Raw genomic sequence first — 13,922 nt, forward strand, 5'->3', positions numbered from 1 at the left:
TTTTTTTTCTTGGTTTCCCAGGGTCTTATGTACGTATTTACTTATTTCTTCAAACTTTTTGTTATACTTCTCATCCATTTCTATAAGGGTGTTTTTTACATGTTGTTTAAGGGACTCTATTGCTTTCATAAAGTAATTTTTTTCCACTTCTTCTGTGTTAGGGTGTTCAAGTCGTTCTGTTGTAAGATCTTTGGGATCTGGTGTTTTCATGTTGTTTTTCAGATTATTGGGTGAAATTCTGCCTTGGCGCCTGCCCATCTCCTCCTATCGATGCTATCTAATCGGTCTTTTAAAATCGGATCAGGTTTCTCTGCTGGCCAGAGGCTTCTCTTACAAATTGCCCTTGCTCTGTTTCCTGGCTCCTGCTGGGAGCCAAGATCCCTCTCACCCCTCAGAAGGGTCTTCAGGAACAGGACCCGGCTCCCCGTTTGCCAGGGACCTCGCCAACCAAAGGCCTACCTCTTTGATTTAATTGTAGTGGGGCGATCTGCTCTCGGTGTTGCGTGCTGGTCCCTGCTGCCTGCGTCCTCTGCCGCAGCGCCAGTCTCCGCAGGTCCAGGCCGCATCCTGCTTGCTAGTCTGCAGGAGCCTGCGTAGCTCGTCTGCAGGCGCCTCTGACTTTTATTTACAATATTTTGTTGAGAAATCTTGCATTTCTGTTCACTTAGTGACATTAGCTTTTATTTTTCATGTAGGTCCCTAGTCTGATTTTGGTACCAGGATAATGTTAACCTCAGAAATTTGTTTGGAGATATTCACTTTAATTTTATGGAAGTTTGAGAATAATTAATTCACCTAACTCTTTTGTAGAATTTAGGAATTAAGCTGCCCAGTCCTGTGTGTTTCATTAGTGGGAGACTTTTTATTACTGACTGAATTTCCTTGATAGGTCAATGTGCATCTGTAGCAGGCTTTCTTTTGAGCCACCAAACAGATCCCAAATCATGACACAGAGACTTATTATTAGTTATGAATGCTCCGCCTTAGGAATGCTCCGCCTTAGGTTAGGTTCATCTCTGCTAGCTCTTAGAACTTAACCTGTTTCTCTTCATCTACATTTTGTCTCACGGCTTTCTAACCTTTCTTTTTTTTTTTTTCTGTATCTTTTCTGCTTCTCGAGTCTGGATGACTGGTGACTACCTGGCTTCTGACCCTGGGCTTGTTCCTCTCGTTCTCTCTGCCCGCCAGCCCCACCCGTCCCTCTTTTGCCTAACTGTTGGCTCTTCAGCTTTTTATTAGATCAATTGGGTGCCTTAGGTAGGCAAAGCGAAACAAATGCATCACGTCTTCACATAATTAAACAGTTAAACAAATTCAACACGCCTTCACATAGTAAACAAATGCAATACAAACAAATGTAGCACATCTTTACGTGGCTACATGTAACAAAGGCAACGGAAATAACGTGACACACCTTCACATAGTTAAAGTCATATTCTGCAGCAGAAACAAATGTAACACATTTTTGCCTCGGTCAAATAACATTCTACAACATGTCTAGCCTAGGAATGTATTGTTTCTCTGGATTTCTGGATGCGAAGCACACAGGAGGTATCGATAGGTACTTCTTACCTGCTTGTGTGCCAGTGGTGTCAGCTATTCAAGAGCCAACACCACGGCTGTCAAGCATGCTCAGTGTTTGCTGCACAGCTTGGTGACCTGAGTCCATCCCCAGAACCCACTATGAAGGAGAGACCCAACTCCTGAGAGTTGGTCTCTGCTGACCTCTACACGTGCTCTTTGGACTGGAGATAGAGATCATTGTTGATGCTTGTCTGGCATGTACAAGGCTGTGGGTTCCATACCCAGCACCACAAATAAAAAATACCAATTCCCCTGAGAGATGTGGTGGGTAGTGGCTTGGAACTCACTACCTAGGCCAGACTGACCTCAGGCTCACACATCTTCTGCCTCTGAGCCCTAGTGCTGGTTTTGGAAAACTGACATTTCACTGATGAAGCTGAAGCAGCCAATAGGAAGACAGACATGAGACTCACTTGACACATAACCAAACTAGAGAACAAGTTAGTGAGTCTGCTCTGAATAAAAATTAAATTGAGTTCTCCTCAGTGGCACCTCCAGCTTCAGGAGGTCTAATGTCCTCTTCTGACCTCCTCATATACTAGACAGCCTCACTCATATGCACAGACTCACATCTATACATCCATACACGTAATTAAAAACAAATGAAGAAAGCAACTTTTCTGATCTGCTTTGGTTTTTGAAGTTGTCTTTTTATGTTTTAGTTCCAAGATCACCTCTTATTCCCTCCTACTGCACCAGGTTTCTTCTCTTCTTTATAACTAATCATAACTTTCTTAAAAAACACTCATTTATTTCATTTTTATTATTTATTTTACACTTATATTATTTATTTCATTTTTATTTAGAGCAGACTCACTAGCTTGTTCTCAATGAGCACATGCACTCATGTAATAGCTGGCAGCCAGTATTCCAGACCCAGTGCTGTGGCGCAGAGGCAGAGGATGTGTGAGCCTGAGGCCAACCGGGCCTACACAGCGAGTTCCAAGTCACTACCCGCCATGTCTCTCGATTTTTCTTGTGGTGCTGGGGTTGGAACCCAGAGCCTTGTAAATGTCAGAGAAGAACCAATAATGATCTATATCTCAATTGACTATTTCTTTTTTCTTTTTTTTAAATTATTTATTTATTTATTAGATATACAGTGTTCTGTCTGTCTGCATGCTTGCTCGCCAGAAGAGGGCACCAGATCTCATTACAGATGGCTGTGAGCCACCATGTGGTTTGCTGGGAATTGAACTCAGGACCTCTGGAAGAGCACTCAGTGCTCTTAACCTCTGAGCCATCTCTACAGCCCTCAGTTGACTATTTCTAATCGTACTAATTTTGAAAATTATTGTTGTATTAGTTTGTGTCTGTATACATAAGTGTGCATGTGGAGGTCAGAGGACAGATCTTAGGAATTAGTGCTTTCCCTCGGTTGTGTGACTTTCAGGGATCAAACTCAGGCCATTGGGCGTGGTGGTAAGTGTCTGTCTGCTGACCCATCTGGCCTCAGCTATTTTACACTATTTTTATATGTGTCCTAGTCCACTCTCTGTTTCTATAACAGAATCTCTGAGGTGGGTACTTGATAAAGATGATTTTGTACTTGGCAGTTTTAGTATCTAGAAGTCTCATCATTTTGGTGCCTGCGAAGGCTTCCTGATGAGTGACTTCATTAACAGCAGCATGTGTGAGAAAAATTTCATGGGGAGGCTCAGGAGCCAGGACTGCGCGTTTTAGAGAACTAAGAACTAACGCACTTTGTGAGACCAGCACTGCCGCTTCCATGGTACTATTCCCTGTGGTCCTGTGCACTCCTAGAGGTTCCGTCACCTCACCAAGCACTATATTGCCTGAGCCAGCAATCTACTATTTGCATTTCAACTGAGTGATCACTGAGAAGTGCTAGTGTACTCTGCTGCAGAAGTAAGACACAGGCCACACAGACAGCATGTTTTCCTAACTCAGAGCCACATGGGATTTGCCTTTTATCTTCTCTTTCTTTGTGTACACTTGAACAATGATCAACAGTAACTTTAGCATTTTCTTTATTTTTGTGTATTTGGGTATGTGTGTGAGTGTATGTGCATGTGTGCAAGTGCATACACCTGGGAGTGTGCAGAGTTCGGAGGAAGATGTTGGGTATCCTGCTGTTTCACCTTATTTGAGACAGGGTGTCGCTGATCTTGGAGCTAGGCTGGCGGCCGGCAAGCCCCAGAGCCCCTCCTGTCTTTTTATATACACTTAATGGTGTGGGTACTTCGTTGCTTGTTTCAGCCCTCGTAGATTCTTGACCCTTCCTCAGATTCTACTTGTCATAAATTAATATTTGACTTTCCTATTCCAGTGCCAGAGAACTGAAGAACTCTCTGCCCCTAGCACCTTCCTCACCTCACACATCCTCAGTGTATGTTAGACAGGCATTTTCCTGCTCACTCGTGTTTTCTGTTAGTTGTGAGAGGTTCCTATAGTCTGGATTCTGCCAAAGTTAAATTTTCATTGCCTCCTGGCTTAGCCAGGTACTGCAGTGCAGGAAGAGTGTGGAACTTTCAGTGAATTGCTTGCTTTATAGTAAGTGGTAATTCTAGGAAGTTTAAATCTTGAAATTCCCTAAAACATCAGGTTGCTCACCCTTTACTTGACATGTTAACGATGAACACAGAGAGGGGAATGGCCATTTGCTTCTTTGGCAGTTTCTTGGAAAGAAGATATATATAGTATGAGATCACAGAAGGCTTTTCCCTAGCAAGGGACTGTAGCTGTGTCTTGACCCACATAAACTTACTCAGTTTTAACTCTGTTTATCTCACTTTTCTGAGGAACAGCAACAGGCTCCTCACAGAGCAGGCACTGTCCCTCATCTAGTGGGTGGGAGAGTCTACCTGGGTAGCTGGAAGCCTTCTGTTTTCCACTGTGGTTCTAACCTTAGTCTAGAACCCTGCCTCTCATTTGCAACTGTCTCCAGGTGACATACTAAGTCTCCCTCCCTGATGGTCAGCTGCACGCAGACCTTCAGGCCACTCTCCACAGTGGCTAATTGGTGTGACTGCTCAGAGAGTTCACACCATAATATCCTTGTCTTAGTTTGGGTTTCTGCTGTTGTGATGAAACACACCCCCCAACAAAAAACAAGTTGGGGAGGAAAGGGTTTATTTGGCTTATGCTTCCACATCACAGTTCATCATCAAAGGAAGTCAGGACAGGAACTCAAGCAGGAACATGGAGGCAGGATGTGATGCAGAGACCATGGAGGGGTGCTGCTTACTGACTGGCTCATCATGGCTTACTCAGCTTGCTTTCTTATAGAACCAAGGACCACTAGTCCTGGGATGGCACCAACACAATGGGCTGGGCACTCTCCCATTAATCATTAATTAAGAAAATGTCCTACAGGCTGTGTACAGCCTGGTTTAGCGAGGCGTTTTCTTAATTGAGGAACCTTCATCTCAGATGACTCTAGCTTGTGTCAAGATGACATGAAACTATCCAGCACACCTAGGTGGGACTTAGTTTCAAAGAATGACCTCTCAGCCATCTAGCACAGTGATATACCATAAAGACATGGCAGTAAGTTTGGTAGTCTACCCACCAGAGCAGTTCTGAGCTGGGCTCTCTCATTCCACATCCTGTCTTTTGAACAGTCCTGACTGATGCAACCTTTCCTTTTCAGCGGTCCTAAGAGTAGCTGGTTCCCTGCAGAAGAGCACAGAAGTGATGAAGGCTATGCAGAGTCTTGTGAAGATCCCAGAAATCCAGGCCACCATGCGTGAGCTGTCCAAGGAGATGATGAAGGTGATTGTGCTGGTTCTGCTTTGTCTCCAAACCCCTGAGAATCCTCTGAGCTGGGGCTGGGACTGCTCCCACAAGTGTTCTGAGAAAAGGAACAGATGTTGTTATCTGCTTGAAACCATTTTTGTGCAAGCATAGCAGAGGCTGGGTGGAATCGTAAGTGTTGGGAAGAAGCACAGCTTGTCTAGATCTCCAGAAGGGATCCATCCAGTGATGGAGTCTGTGGGCTCCAGCAGGAGGGAAGAGACAAACGCCTTTTCACTGTCTGCTCTGAATGCACTAGTAGTGAAGCTGGCAAGGGAAGTGATTTCATTCTTACAGTGTTAGATATAGCAAAATGCATGTTACACTTTGATGGTCATTCTTGTAACCTCTCAACTTTGCCTGTCATTGTAAAAGCAGCCCTAGATAGCATTTAAACAAAGTAACTGTGGCCCAAATCCTTTGTTTAGGAAACACCAGATCTGGCCTGCAGACTGCAGTTATTTATGCCCATTTTAACCACAAAAAAGGAGAGACTGAGAACCAAATGGAAAATATATAGGCACCTGCCACCCTAGGATAAGGGTGTGGCAGGAACTACACTAGGGGTCTCCAGACAGGGCCAGGGATCCGAGGAGGGATTGCTACTGAACCACAACTGATAGCACGTAGCATTTTCTCCTGTCTTGTTCCCCAGGTGCCCTCTTGGGGTATTTTACACAGGACATTGAGTTTTAAAGCTACCAGGAAACCCAAGATCTCTTGGATTATATATAAGTAAATCTGGAGCTGAACCACAGGTGTGTCTGCCCTCATCATCTGAGCTGACATCTTGTATGAGTGCTGTTTCCTAGTTTAGACTTGTGGTCTGATAACCAAGAGTATGCAACTCAGACTCTGTGTGTGGATCTCCTCCTACCTACCAGAGTGTCTTATCTGTGAACGTGAACCATACACTGCACTGGGGGCAGCCAGAAGGGGTGTGCAGACAGGCTGGAGAAGAACAGATAGGAAAATATCGTAAAAGTCCAGAGCCCAGCTCTTTAGAAAGAAAATCTTGGTCAATAGCAGTTAACAGGATCAAGTGTGTCCTTTATATCTGGGATGTACTCAGACTGGAGATTAGAGGTGGATGGTGGACTCCAGGCCTGCACATTTTAACTTAGGTGGCCACCAAAATTTGAGTGAATGAATTAGTAAAACAAAAAATCCTGTAAGCTCCTTTCACAGTGGTTTATGAACATTAAAGTTTGTTTTGAAGGAAGCTTGTGTATTGTAGATGCTAGGGACTGAGTGCCAATAGTGATGCATGGTCGGGTGTATATTGAGGCTACCCATGGTGACCCAGCTCTGAAAGAGCGGGCACATGTTACTTGGACTTTGCATTTGTCCCCAGTACCTTGCTCTCTTGGCTGTGTCAGGAATTAGATGAATGACTGAATGAACCAATAGATAGATGATACCCTCTCTCCAGAAAGAGGAGGACTGTTACAAGTTCTTTTAACCAATCAACAATTATTTATTGATCCTCTTTTTGTTTGGGTGTTTGGTTTTCCTAGTCTGTGGGGTTTTGTTTTGGTTGAGACAGGCTACAAACAGTCGTCATGCTCCAGCCTGCCAAGTGCTGTTTGTTGAACAGTAGACTCCAGCATCGAAATAACTTCAGTTACCTAGGCTATAGGGCTCCACCTTGATGACCATGATATGAGCTTGTTCATAGGGTAGGGAAAGGGGCTCAAATTGGGCTAGGCACTAGTAGATCTGTGTCATGGAGAGTCACCTCAGGTCGGGAAGCACAAGGACTAGAAGGTAAGTGATTTGCTGGGACAGGAGCAGAGGCCAGAGCTGTCACTGCCGCCTGCTCCAGGCTGTGTAAAAGAGCCATGCCTCTTGGTTTGTAGAATACTAAGGTTCCCTTCTGGCCTTTTATCTGGGACCCCTTTCTGACATGGGTAGGTGCTTTTCTGACCCTTTGCTCTGCTAACAGACACCAAGTGGCCACCTCTGGAGTTGGGGGACACTGTTAAGCAGGGCTTTGGAGAGCCTTTTGTTTGTGCCTCACAGTGGTCCCTTGCTATTTTCTTTTTAAAAAGTGTGTTTGCATGCATGTACATGCACATGTACACACATGCATGTGCACGTGTGAACACTATTGCATGGTGATATATACACATTCGCATGGATGTGTGCTATGTGCATGTGGAAGCAGAGGTTAGCATTGGGTACCTTCCTCTATACTTTCCATTTGTTTTTGAGATAGACTCTCTCTGAACCTGAAGCTCACCAGGCCAGCCAGTTAGCCTAAGAGACCACCCTGCCTCTGCTAAAACACCCTCCCTCCCTGCAGTGCTGGGTATAGATGTGGGCTGTCCATGCCTAGCTCTTGAAGTGGGTGCTGGGCATTTGAAAAGGTCCCCAAGCTTTTGTGGCTCTTCATCAACTGAGGCACCTCTCCACCTCCTTGCTTCTTTCTGAAAAAGAAAGCTGCATCAGGCTGCCAGACACAGACTTCTAGTAATATGACTGACCTTGACTTCCTGTAAGAGGTGATCAGAGTTTGGTGATGGATTGATACTCAGCACACCCACCCACCAGATTAACTTTACCAGCAGCTGTGACGTGCCACGATGGGATTTTTTTTTTTTTTTTAGCATTTTCTGGATTTCCCCCCTGCTCACGCCTCATGCCTTTGTTATCCTGTTGTCTTCTGTGGCTCCAGCCAGTTTCATCCTGTTTCAGGTCCTATTTGCTGTGTTAGGGCAGTGCTTTCCAGGCAGCTCAAGGGTGTGCTCCTGAGGCCTGCTGCCATAGTCAGGGTTCTACAGGAACTGCTACCAGTAGCTGCGGCCTCCAGTCCTGTGAACTGAGAGCACAGTTTCCCTTTAGGTCCTTGTCTGAGAGAGGCTGTCCTCCGGCATTTCCTTTCCACTGACTCACTTGTCGCCTGGGAAAGGTGGACTAGACTCAGCGAGACTACAGCTCCCTCTGGGTGCTGTCTAGGGGTGTTGGGAACACATGTAACACTGAGCGAGATGGCATTTTGTTGTCTATTCAGGCTGGAATCATAGAGGAGATGTTAGAGGACACATTTGAAAGCATGGATGATCAGGAAGAAATGGAAGAAGCAGCAGAAATGGAGATTGACAGAATCCTCTTTGAAATCACAGCAGGTATGGGCCTTCCTCCCATAGGTAGTCAACACTGGCTGTTGCATCTTTCCTCTATTGGAATGTGCAAGGTACTTCTTGAGGGATGTGCAGTAAGAGATGTCCAGTTTTCAAGGAACAGAGGATTCTTAGTTTCTGATTTTCACAATAGCGGAAAACAGCTTCTAGGAATTCGAGTTAGTATAGACCTGACTTTAGTATAAAACATGTCTGTGTTGAACATAGAGATAAATAAAATAGTTATTTCTAGGAACTTCATAACTTTTTAATTCTGAGTTTTCTGAATTTTATGCTAATAAAATGGTGGGATTTCATTTTTATTTTGCTTTAAATTGTTGGGAGAAGGAAGGTATTTTGAGAAAGTATTTTGTGAAAATTTGGAAATGGTTTATATTTTTATTTATTTGATTTGTTTTGGTGTTTGAAGTGTCTCATTTTACAATCCACTGTGGTCTCAGACACTCTTCTTGCTTAACCTGGAAAACTGGATTACAGGTGTTTACCCCACACCTGACTAGGACTGGATTACAGACATGCACCCCATACCTGGCTAACAATGTGGTTGTTTGCCTTTGGTTTCTGTGGCACTGGGGACTGATCCTGAGGCCTCCTGCTCATGAAACAAGCACTCTGCTGCTGGGCAGTACTCCCAGCCTTCATTTTGAGATAGGGACTCTTTAAGTTGCCCATGCTGCCCTTGAACTTACTCTGTAGTGCAGATAAACTTGTTTTCTATCATCCTGTCTCAGTTTCCCAGTTAGCTGAGACCTGTGCCACCCAGTCTAGCTTCAACATTAAAAAATGAGATTTTCAGTAGTATTTGGGAATTTAAATTAGGAGCTTCAGAATTATGGCTTTTTTTACTTTTTTTTTTTTTTTTGAGACGAAGTCCCACTATTTTGCCTAAGATGGCCTCAAAATCCTGAGCAAAAGTTACAAGTATGTGGACTCAAGTTTATACTACCATGCCCAATTTTCTAGAAATTAAAATTCTTATGATTTGGGGTGGATGTGGATTACTCCTGTAGTAGTAGCTACTTGGGAGTCTGAGGCTGAATCCCTCAAGGGCAACATAACAAGTCCATCTGTCCATCTGCACAGTTCTTGCTCTCAGCTGTGATGTGCATTGTCAGAGGAAGCAAATTCCCACTCTGACAGCAGCTCCACTGCCTCGGTCCTCGGTCCTGGGACGAGAGGAGGCTGGGAAGACCGAGGAACTGTTCTTACGTGGTGTGTTCTCAGCTCTTCACTCTCTCTTCAGGAGCCTTGGGCAAGGCGCCCAGTAAAGTAACTGACGCCCTTCCTGAGCCCGAACCTTCAGGAGCGATGGCTGCCTCAGAAGAGGGAGATGATGAGGAAGATGAAGAGGACCTGGAGGCCATGCAGTCCCGGCTGGCCACACTCCGAAGCTAGGGCCACCCAGTTGGGGCCTCAACTCTCTGGTGCCCTCCTGTAGGTGTGGGCACAGCCTCGAGGAATCACCGTTTCTTGTATCTCTTGCACTACACCTCTGCGGTGAAGCACTGCATTTTGGAGAGGGTTCTGTGGTAGTTTATCTTCACTGTCGGCAGAGGCTTTAAGGATTGCTTTCATGAAAGTGGTGTAATCCAATGCATCATTTTCAAGAGCATAAATAGTAGAAGTATCTTCCTTGGGGGAGGGCAAAGAAACCCATTTTCTCATGAAGCAGTTCTGAGAGGAGTCGATTGAATGTTGACAACTCTCTGCTGGTGTGTGTGTAAAATACTACTTAAGTGGATGTCAATAAACTTCTGCTTTAGCTCTTGGTCTCACTGTAAATGTCACATGCAGTCCACTCAAGGTGTTGATCTCCCAGATGATGTCCCAGTGTTGGCCCTGGAAAGAGGGTGCCATTGCCAGGCATCAGAACGTGGGAGCTCAGCAGAAGTGCCTTCTGCTCTGCAGCCTGGTCCTAATCTTCACAGACAGGGTTTGGGGGCCATGCTTGCGCGGTCGTCATCCCTTTAACAGGTGGATGTTGGTAATGTGCTGTGTTGGCTGGGGATCATATCACACTGGCGTATGCATGGGGAGTCTTTGCAGCTGCTAGGCCTTCTCCCCACAGCAAGGGTCATGCAGAACAGACAGCACTGGGATTGGGACTCTTACACCCCATTCTTGCTATACAGGGACATAGCCTAACCATAAACACCAAGAACTAACCAGCAAGAAGCTTTGGTTAAACAGCGAAAACAGGACATGCTTTAGATACATTGAGAAGTAACTTGGCAGTTGCACTGTGTGTCTGAGACAGTTGGAAAAGCTCTTTGGCATACATGGGTCTCATTCAGACCTCACAGATGGCAACAGCTGTTTGCTGAAGTCACAAACTCTAATGTACAGTGGCATGTCTCCACCATTATTGTGGCACAGAATGGCCTTGCTACCCACAAGCAATGCACCCTGTGCATCCCCTCCTTTCTGATCCCTCGGCCTGTTCGCTGCCTCCTTGGGTTTTCCTTCTCCACCCTTTCAGACTGTTTTCCCTCGTGTGGCCATAGGCATTTGAGTTTGCTCTGTGGGTCTCCTGGAGCAGCACTCCGCTTCCTGGATGCACCACAGTTTGTCCTGAAGCAGTGTCTGCAGCAGTTTTCTGTGTGTGTGTTTTCAGTTCTGTGGATACGAGGGAGCTCAACCATGTGCTAAGCACATACTTGGTTCCGTAAGAGGCCAAACCAGCCTTGCCTAGGAGGAAGAGTACACCTTTCTGTGTCCTTGGCAGTATTTGTCATGAAGGGTTTCTGTTTTGTTGGTACCTTGTCTTGATCTGTAATCCCTGGTGAAGTACGCTGGGCACCTGTTTTTATACTTGCCTTCTCTGTATTTTGTTTGGAAATGTTGAAATAGCGGCCTTGAACTCATGACCTCTCTGCTCTACCACCATGCCCAGCTTGCCACCTGTATTTTTTCACTGTTGGTATTTGTTCATTTTATAAACTGGATTGTTTTCTGATTATTCAATTTTAAGGTCCTCTTCATATATTTTGGACCAATCGTCTATCAGATTTTATCTTATTCTCTGGTCTGTTCTCTCATTGTTGACATTTGCTCAAAGCTGAAGTTTTTTTTACTTTTAATAAAACCCTGCTTCTTACTTATTTTGTATATCATGCCTTTGGTGTTTTAAAAAAAAAGAGTATCACTACAGGGGATGTAGCTCAGTAGTTAGAGTACTGGCCTGGCATGTACAAGGTCCTGGGTTCAATTCTCAAGTGCCAGCACACACATGATCATTTAATGTTTGTGCTACCTGTAGCTGTCTTGTTTTAGTTACATTGTTTATTTTGGCGGGATGTGTGAGCCATAGTGTACATTTGAAGGTCAGAAGACAACTTGTAGGAATTTGTCCTCTTCCCACATGTGTTCCAGGGATCAGACTCGGGTGCTCGGACTTGGAGGTAAGCATGTGTTTTCACTGAACCAGCTTATGGCCCTTGTGTTGTATTTTATATTGCGGTCTATAACCCAGTTTCAGTTCGTCTTTATGAAGGATGTTAAAGTTTGTGTGTAGGTTTGGTGGCTTTTTTTTTGCATGTGGATATTGTTATTCAAGATCATTCATTGAAAAGGCTGTCTTTGTGCCAGTCTAATTACATATTTATAATTAAATAAATTTTATATAGAATATAGTTTTATAAAATGTTGATGACCAAAACAGCCTTATAGTACTTCTCAGTCAGGCCATAATTCTGAGTCACCTTTGACTTGTTTGAGACAGTAGCTCACTATGTATCACTGGCTGGCCTGGAACTTGCCGTGTAGACCAGGCTGGCCCAAATTGATACAGGTCCACCTGCCTCTGCCTCTGCCTCTGCCTCTGCCTCTGGAGTGCTGGGATTAAAGGCGTGCACCACCACACCTGGTATTCTTTTCTTTAAAAGTTGTGGTGGTAGTTGTGGGTCTCTTGCTTCTTAATGTAAACTTTAGAATTAATTTACTGAGATTCAAAAAAAATTGCTAGTTTTTCCTGGGATTGCATTGAACCTGTGGATTCCATTGCTAAGAACTGACATGTTGTAATGACGCCACAGTGCTTTACATTGAGCCAGTGAGCTTCTTTTACAAGGTGACACTGGTGTTAGCTGCCCATATCCCTGGGCACTTGAGTTTGTATATTGATAATCAAACTTTAGCCAAGTAGATCACAGTGACAGCTTCTCTTCTAAGCACTCAATGAGCAGGTTATCACATTCATGTTTTCTTGCTAAGCAGAGCGCTTTTGCTTGTCTGCCATGGATTCCTTTTCCCCCTCATATGCTTTGATGGCATCACAGGAAACAATTCCGATCTGCAAACTGCCCCTCTATCCCAGGTACTAAACTAGACGCACTAACAGAAATATTGGCTTTTCTGCCATCCCATCGGACCCACTTGGCGCCATCAAGGGTACCTAAAAAACATCACCCTAGGCAGACAGTTGTGGCCTTCCCTGCACCCCTGCCGTAGCCCCTCCATCTCACAGCCAAGCTGCCTTCCTATGTTACAGGGGCAGATGAAAAAAAAAATCCTGTTTTCTGTCCTCAAGTATTTTGCTTAAAAGTCAATGAAGAAAAGAGTCTAGAGTGTTCCCATTGAGGCTAACATTACAGACGGCAGTCTCAGGACAAAGACAGTATTTGAAGGAAGAATGCCTGAAGCTCTCCCGAGTCTGTAAAAACTTCTTCAAGAAGCACAAAGTCACAGCACTGGAAGAACGAGGTAGAAAAGATCAATCAATAACTAGATACTGATACATGGGTATTTACAGTGATTGACGTGAAGCACAGTTGTACCGCCGCATGCCAAGCGTGACTTCACTGCTGCCTGGAACAGAATGACCTGGAGAAACAGCTGAACCAATGGATCACTGCCCCTAACAACCTGACATCCCATCTTGTGGTTTTAGAGCATAAAATGAGAATTCAAACTGGACACAGCCCCGAGACCTTTCAGGCGCTGGCCTGGAATCTGCCCACTCATGACATCACATCCACTCTCACTGGTGTCGGAGTGCTCATTTCAGAAAGATGCTGAATTCTTTAAGGGACTCTGATTGGGACATGTGACAGTAGAGGCTGCAGAAGAGAAAGATCTTTAAAGCCACCAAAGAGTAGGTAAAGGGTTTTTCAGTAAGGTCTATGTATGCTTGCCGATCACAGACCACTGTGGCCAGGAGACAATAGGATAACATTTTAGAATGTTAAAAAAGCAATCTGTCCAGCAAAACAGTCTCTTCAGAACAAAGAAAAACTAAACATTTCCTGGAGAGCAAAAGCTAAAGGTATAGGTTCTTCTGCATGTCCCCTGTGCAAGGCTAAAATGACTAGATAGTAACCTATACAATATAGAGATAGGTAGGTGAACAGGAGAGGAGGGCGAGGCTACCAACCAGAGGCTGTATGGGGGCTGTATGGGGGCTGTATGGAGGCTGTATGGGGGCTGTATGGAGGCTGTATG

At 44.7% G+C, this 13,922-nt stretch overlaps 1 protein-coding gene across 1 annotated transcript in view; it reads left to right on the forward strand.

The window, feature by feature from the left end:
• The window catches only part of Chmp3 (charged multivesicular body protein 3), a 48,519-nt gene extending 38,266 nt beyond the window's left edge, over positions 1–10,253 (forward strand). The window contains exons 4-6 of the mRNA XM_050126410.1: positions 5,198–5,319; positions 8,354–8,468; positions 9,727–10,253. Coding sequence (XP_049982367.1) covers positions 5,198–5,319; positions 8,354–8,468; positions 9,727–9,878 — 389 coding nt within the window. The 3' untranslated portion in view covers positions 9,879–10,253. The remainder of the gene's footprint in view (positions 1–5,197; positions 5,320–8,353; positions 8,469–9,726) is intronic.
• The last annotated feature ends 3,669 nt before the right edge of the window (positions 10,254–13,922 follow it).

Source organism: Alexandromys fortis, unplaced genomic scaffold, assembly GCF_014885135.2.
Source record: "Alexandromys fortis isolate MF-2015 unplaced genomic scaffold, M_Fortis_MF-2015_v1.1 scaffold_257, whole genome shotgun sequence".
In the NCBI taxonomy this organism is placed as follows: Eukaryota; Metazoa; Chordata; class Mammalia; order Rodentia; family Cricetidae; genus Alexandromys; species Alexandromys fortis.